This window comes from Gymnogyps californianus, chromosome 10 (assembly GCF_018139145.2).
Source record: "Gymnogyps californianus isolate 813 chromosome 10, ASM1813914v2, whole genome shotgun sequence".
Taxonomy (NCBI): Eukaryota; Metazoa; Chordata; class Aves; order Accipitriformes; family Cathartidae; genus Gymnogyps; species Gymnogyps californianus.
Genome location: NC_059480.1, coordinates 18,616,257 through 18,623,428, shown reverse-complemented (window position 1 = coordinate 18,623,428; position 7,172 = coordinate 18,616,257). Strand labels below are relative to the sequence as shown.

At 65.2% G+C, this 7,172-nt stretch overlaps 2 protein-coding genes across 2 annotated transcripts; both read right to left on the bottom strand.

Annotated features, from left to right (window-relative positions):
• Positions 1-24: 24 nt before the first annotated feature.
• Positions 25-3,250, bottom strand: LOC127020017 (intestinal-type alkaline phosphatase-like). The gene is given in 12 exon segments (XM_050902421.1): positions 25-263; positions 266-286; positions 373-483; positions 620-813; positions 933-1,065; positions 1,151-1,223; positions 1,313-1,447; positions 1,535-1,707; positions 1,853-2,027; positions 2,277-2,392; positions 2,509-2,625; positions 3,181-3,250. Coding segments are annotated over 12 exon segments (1,557 nt in total).
• An 825-nt stretch (positions 3,251-4,075) lies between these two features.
• LOC127020190 (intestinal-type alkaline phosphatase-like) lies at positions 4,076-6,796 on the bottom strand. The gene is given in 11 exon segments (XM_050902661.1): positions 4,076-4,362; positions 4,587-4,703; positions 4,846-5,039; positions 5,154-5,286; positions 5,399-5,468; positions 5,548-5,682; positions 5,756-5,790; positions 5,793-5,927; positions 6,032-6,206; positions 6,284-6,399; positions 6,589-6,796. Coding segments are annotated over 11 exon segments (1,605 nt in total).
• Positions 6,797-7,172: the final 376 nt, after the last annotated feature.

Genomic DNA, 7,172 nt, shown 5'->3' with positions numbered 1-7,172 from the left:
GTGGGGTGCCCCGGGGCCGTGGGGTCAGTGGAAGAGGGGCAGGAGGAGGGTGGGCAGGAGCAGGGCCAGGGGGGTGGCATGGGCACCAGGAGCAGAGCCCCGCTGGCGGCAGGCAGTGTAGGGCTCGAGGCAGGCGGCGTAGGCCATGACGTGGGCCACGTAGGTCTGCTCCTGCACCCCATGGAAAAGGTGGGCCATGGGGCCCTTGGCTAGGATGGCCACGTCCTCGCCACCGTGGGTCTCCGATTCAAGGGGCACGGCGCCTGCTGCAAGTAGTTGTACTGCCCTGGGGAGGGGGGAGAAGGGGGTGAGGGGGGCAGCGGTGGCCTCCAGCCCCATCCCACCACCCGGCCATGGTCCCTGCGCCCTCACCAGCTGTGTCACTGTCCACATCTTTCCGGCTGGTGCCCGGGTAGCCCGGCCCATTCCCATAGAGGATGGATGTGTAGTTCTTCTTGTCAGTGGCTTTTCTGGGGGCCAGACCTAGAGGGGGTGATGGAGGGGGAGATCAGCCAAGAAATCCCCGTATCACCCCTCTGGCCGCAGCCAGGGTGCCCTGGAGCTGGCAGTGCACAGCACAGGGCCATGCCCCACTCTTGGCAGCCGGGCAGAGCCCTACCGAAGATGGAGGAGCCGCGCAGTGTGTAGCCACCGAAGGAGAAGACGTGCGAGTGGTCGGCGGTGACGACGGTGAGGGTCTGTGCCTCATCTGTCAGGGTGCCTGCCCGCTCAATGGCCCGGTCGAATTCCACCGCCTCTGTCAGTGCCTTATGGGCTGCACCGTCGTGGTGGCCGTGGTCAATCCTGCCACCTGCAGAAGGGTGCCCGCGGTGGGCTGGGGACTGACGGCAGCACCCCCAACTCTTATCCCCCACCCCAGGATGTGGGACCCCCCTCTCGCCCACCCCAGGGGCGCTGGCCCCAACTTAACTTCCACGAAGAGGTAGAAGCCATTGGGGTTCCTGCTCAGGATGGTGATGGCCGCCTCCATCATCTCGGTGAGCGACGGGTCCAGGGTGGTGTTACGCACCAGGTTGTACTTCATGTCCACGGGTTCAAAGAGACCTTGGAGGGGACACATTGGGGACACCCTCAGTGCCTGCATGCGTCCCGGTGGCTGTCGGGTCCCGGCACATGGGACATTTGTTACCCATCAAATAATTCACACTGGGGTCGGCAGCGGCAGCCAGCATCTCTGTCCTGTTCCAGACGTAACGGGCACCCTGTGGGCAAATCCCACAGGGTGTTAGCAGGTGCCCGGCCCCGTGCCCAGGGGCGGAGGGCAGAGGACCACCCCTGCCATGTCACCCACCGGCCGTGCCTCCAGCCACATGTCGATGAGGTTATTCCCGTCCTCGCGCATCCCGTTCTCCGTGTTGTAGGTGGGATATTCGGGGTCTCGTGTCCCCACGGGGGTCATGTATTTCCGACCGCCCCCCAGGATCACCTGGAGAGAATGAGATGAGTGCAGTGTTAGTGGGGGAGCCCAGGAGGGTCTGCCCCTGCTCCCCTCCTCCCATACACGGGCGCTCACGTTGATGTCGACGTTGTGGACCAGCTGCCAGGCGATGTCCTTGCAGCCCTGGTGGAGGGCATCCGCAGGCATGCTGGCATCCGCGTACCAGCTGCGGTTCGCCACGTGGGCGTAGGTCCCCGAGGGTGACGCGTGCTGCACCCGTGTCGTCGTCACGATGCCCACCGCCTTCCCTGCCACCCCCAAACCCATCAGGCCCCACGAAGGGTGACACAGGGTCCCCCACCATCAAGCCCTGGGATGCTCATGGGGGGGCAGCCCCCGGCATGACACCCCTTGTCTCCACGGGGTGCCCCCCAGCCCTGCACCCCCCGTTACCGGCTTTGCGGGCTCTCTCCAGCACCGAGATCACCTCGTTGCCTGCCGTGGTGTTGCACTGTGAGTGGCGGGCGGCTGCACTCAGTCCCACCATCTCGTAGTTGCCCTTCACCCCGCAGAGGTAGGCTGTGGCTGTCCCCGCACTGTCGGGGACTTGCCGGTCCACGTTGTACGTCTGCCGAGGACATGCACTGGGCTCAGGGCAGGGGGCGGTTGGCAGAGGCACCCAGCGGGGTGCCCCCACCCCAAGCACCCCTTGCCACGCTCATTCACTCACCCGAGGACAAGCGTGGGATGGGCAGGGACCCCATGCACCCCATATGTGCATCCCTGGGGTGCTTCTGTGCCAGCAGCCCCATGGGCATCACTGTGGCCCCATGCCCAGCGTCACCCTGGCCCCATGCCCAGCGTGGCAGGGATTTACCTTGGAGAGAGCCACGTAGGGGAAAGCATCGAGGGCGAGGGGGGTCTCAGGGCCCAGCTTCCCCTGCTGCTGCCCCTTTAGGATGCGGGTGGCCGTGATGGTGGGGATCCCAAATCCTGGGTGAGGAGAGAGGGTCCTGGTGACCCTCTGGACCAGGTGCCCTCCCCACATCCCACTCCATGGGGCACTGGCCGTGCCAGCCTGCCCCGCTGGGGGTGCCAGCGGGACTCACCATCCCCAAGGAAGAGGATGAGGTTTTTGGCTTGGCTTATCCTGGGCTGGATCTTCAAGGAGGCCTCGATGGCTGCGGCCGCCTGCTTATTCCAGAAGGATGGCTTCTCCTCCTCCGCTGGGACAGGGCAGCACATGTCAGTCCCAGCTCACCAGCACCTGCATCCCTGGGGCACCCGCACCCCTGGGGTACCCGCATCCCAGGGGTACTCGCTCCCTGAGCATCCCCATGCTGGGGCGTCTTCTAACATGGACTGAGTGGGTCAGGGTTCTGTTTGGGGTGGGGGGAGACCACACAGGCTTGCACCCACTGCCCGGCCCAGGGGTCTTGGGGCAGGGAAGGAGGGGGGCAGCAAAACCGGACATGATGGGGAGTTATCTTGCAGGTGGGATGGGGCCAAATCCATGGCAGAGGGGAGTGGAGGCCACAGACACTTCCCCCAGACCCCCCTAGCCCAGAAACAAGCAGCAACCTGAACCCACAGGGGAAAACTGGCTCAAGGACCCCAGAAAAGCAGGGGTAACCCCCATTAACCCTTGCAGAGCTGGGCAGCCCCTGCTCCCCTCCCCAAACCCTCCCTGTGGCCAGCCAGGCTGGTGCCCTTCCAGGTGCCCCACTTCCCCGGGCACCCACTGCAGCCAGCCTGGCACCCATCCCCATCCTTGTCCCCACCTGGGATGACAGCAGTGCTGAGCCCTGCCCAGAGGCCCAGGCAGAGGGTGAGGGGTGCCAGGAGCTGCATGGTGAGATCCGGTAGCCCAACGCCACTGGCAGCGTCTGCAACTCTGGCAGATCTGGGGAGGGACTTTGGACCAGGATCAGCCCTTGCGGGGTGTGTAGAGGGGTTCGGCACGTCTCCGATAGCCTGGTGTCCTGCCGGGCAGCCGGCACAAAGGCCATGGGCTGGGCTGCTGGCACCTCCTTGGCACACCACCTTATTGCTGCTGGGGGACGGACAGACTTGGGGCACAAACGGGTGCAAGGAGCAAGAGGATGGGCAGTGCCTGGCAGACATCATTGCCTGCCCTGGCTACAGTGCTGCGGTGCCAGGCGGGGAGATGCCCTGGCGCGGGGTGCCACAGGCGGCGCTGAGCATCAGACCTGGGGCAACAGGGGTATCAGGAGCACCTGGGGTCGCTCATGCACTAAGCAGCCCTGCTCTCTGCCTAGCACTTGAGCAATAAATCCACGTATGTGGGCTAAAACTCTGCTCCTTGGTCAGCCCTTTCTGGGAAGGCACCAACCCTTGTGTACTGTGCCCCAGCCTGGCAAAGCTGGGGGGGACATGGTCTCCCCTCATCCTCATTTCATCACCTCCTTCACCCCAATGCCTCCAGTGTTGGTCCTGGGGGGGAACTAGGAGCCACGACCACCTGGGGAAACTGAGGCACAGGCTAGTGCCTTAGGAGGCAACCACCGCTGCAAACCCTCGCATGGCAGATGGAGATGAAAAACCCGTGTTTTATTGCATCCCTTGATCCTGGCCACAGTGGGGACCTGGCTGCCAAGACCCTTGATGGGGCGGCTGGGGGCAGGTCGGGTTGAAGTGGGGCTCATCCAGCGGCTCTCAGCCCCCCACCACGTGGGCAGCCACGCAGAGGGCCAGGAGAGTGAGCAGTGGCTGTGGGGAGCACTGGGTGCCATGGGAGGCCCTGCGGGCTGCCCTGCACCCGGGCTCAGCAGCGTAGGGCTTGAGGCAGGTGGCATAGGCCATGGCATGGGCGATATAGTGCTGCTCCTGCACCCCGTGGAAGAGGTGGGCCATGGGGCCCTGGGCCAGCACCACCACGTCCTCCCCACTGTGGGTCTCCGTCTCCAGGGGCACGGCTGCCTGCTGCCTGTAGTCCTTGTCCTCTGCAGGGGCGACAGGAGAAACGGGGCTTGGGGCAGCAGGCTCCCCTACCCGTTGCAGGGATGGGGGGGCAGCTCCCATCACCCCAGCGTTGGGGCAATTCCTGCCCAAGTGACTCCTGAGCCACGCAGTGGCACCAGGACCCCGTGCAGCCCCGGTGGCCATGCCCACAGGATGCTACCCCCAGCCACCCTGCGCACCCACCCCATCCCCAGCAGATTCCTACCTGCGGCGGGGAGGCTGGCGGCTGGGCGGCCCCCATCACGGATGCTGTAGCCAGGACCATTGCCATAGAGGATGCTGGTGTAGGCTCGCTTGTCCTTGGCTTTCTTGGGGGCCAGCCCTGGCACAGAGAATGACATTGTCACTCCCTGTCCCAGCCGGGTACCTAGCCCCAGCTCCCTGCCTTGGCCAGCTCAGCCTCTGGTGGGAGCAAGAGAGGGAGGTGGGAACATGGATGCTCGCCGCCCCTCCCCGAGACCCACCGAAGATGGAGGCGCCACGCAGCGTGTTGCCCCCAAAGGTGAAGACGTGGGAGTGATCAGCCGTCACCACAGTCAAGGTGTCGGAGGGGGAGGTGAGCTCGCCTGCCCGTGCCACTGCCCGATCCAGCATGACGGCCTCCATCAGCGCCTGCTTGGCCCGGCCGCTGTGGTGGCCATGGTCGATCCTGCCGCCTGCACGGGGAACGTGGCCATCACCCTCTCCCTGGTCCCCTGGGATGCGCACCCACTCCCAGGACCCGCAGCCCACCACAGCCCCAGCCATGCTGCCCGCCTGGGGCTACTCATCTTCCACAAAGAGAAAGAAGCCGTTGGGGTTCCTGCGCAGGATGCGAATGGCCTTTTCTGTCATCTCCACGATGGAGGGGTCCGTGGAGGCATTGCGGTTCAGCTCGTACTTCAGGTCCTTGGGCTCGAAGAGGCCTGGGGGAGCGGGGTGGGGTCTGTGCTGGGGCTGCTTTGTGCCCCCGCCAGCACCCCCGGAGCGGGGAGGAGGAGGAGGCGTTGCTGGGGGGGCAGGCAGTGATGCTCTTACCCATCAGGTGGCTCACAGAGTCATCCTCGACCGCATCCAGGCCCTTCTTGTCCCAGACGTAGCGGGCACCCTGCCAGCAAGAACAGAGCCAGTGCCAACGCCACGTGCCCCATGCCCAGTGTCACGTCCCCTCCGCCCCGGCGTGGTACCTGCTTGGCACTCAGCCACTCGGCAATCAAGTCGAGGCCGTCCTTCCTGGTGCCGTTCTGAGCCGGGTCCTCCGGGTACTCAGGGTCTGGGGTCCGCTTGGGGGTCATGTACATCCGCCCGCCACCCAGGATCACCTGCTAGGGAGCTCAGCAGACCCTCCCAATGTTCCCAGTGTCCCCTCCCTCCCATGCCCGCTCCCCAGCTCACGTTGATGTCTGTGTTGTGCACCAGCTGGTAGGCATATCCTTGCAGCCGTCCCGCAATGCCTCCTTGGGCATGTTGGCATCGGCGTACCAGCTCCGGCTGGCCGAGTGGGCATAGGCTGCCCCGGGGGATGCGTGCTGCACCCGCGTGGTCGTCACGATGCCCACTGACTTGCCTGCAGCGTGGGCAAGGGTTTATAGGCAGCCTGTCCAGCCCTGCAAGGCATGGGATGGCCATGCCATGCCAGGCTCTCTGACAGTGTTGCCCGCTGCCCTGTACCTGCCAGCCTGGCCCGGTGCAGGATGGAGTCCACCTCATTGCCAAAGGTGGTACGGCATTTGCCATAGACAGCCGCCCCGCTTAGTCCCAGCGTCTTGGCATTGGCCTTCACCCCACAGAGGTAGGCTGTGCCCGTGCCAGCACTGTCAGGCACCTGCCGGTCGATGGTGTAGGTCTGGAAGCAAGCGGGGACCAGTGGGGTTTTGGGCAGGGGCAGCAGGGCCGCCCCCCGCCCCGCGCTGCCCCACTCACCTTGGCCAGGGCCACATGGGGAAACATCTCCATGGCCAAGACACTCTCTTCGCCCGAGCCGCCGGCCAGCTGCCCCTTGTAGATCCGAGCCGCCGACATGGTGGGCAGCCCCATGCCTGTGGGCATGGCAGAACTGCGGGGTGGCAAGGGGCCGGGACCAGGGACAGTCCTGCCCTCCCCAGGCATTGCCCGGGGCTGGCCGGGAAGGAGGGGACCTGCACCAGCCCCATCTTCTCATCAGCCACGTCCCTGGGCTGCTGTGGAGCCGCAGAGCCGCGGGGCCTTGCTGGGACCTGGGGACTCACCGTCACCCACGAAGAGGATGATGTTTTTGGCCCGCCGTGCTGCTGGCTGCAATGCCAGAGCCGACTCCAGCCTCCTCCTGGCCCCTTCATTCCAGTATCCCGCGGTCTTCTCAGCATCTGGAGGCGAGAGCAGAGCCGGGGGCGTGCGGGGGCACTGGGCACCCTGAGGGTTCCCAGGGGCAACCCCCCTGGTGACTAGGGTGGGCATCTCCACCCAAGGCAAATTTAGCTGCTCTGAGCCCCTGCTATGGGAGCCTCGGAGGAGCCAGGAGCCCTTTGGGGATCAGCCTGGTCTTTGGCAACTCCAGTGTTGCCCAGAGCCCATCTGCAGAGAGGGAAACTGAGGCACAGTTTGACAGGGACGTTCCTCGTGCCTCTTGGCAGAGGGGATGAGGTGCCTGAGCATCAATCCCCCACAGCAAGTCTGCCATGTCCAGGCAACCATGGCCGGCTGCAGCTATCGAGCTGCTTGATCCAAAGCCACTGCCAGGGGGTGAGGGGGCAGCAGGGCTGGGGGGGATGGGGACAGGGCCTGCCTTGGTGGGTGCTGAGACAAACCCATTCAAAGGCTGGGGTCTCAAACC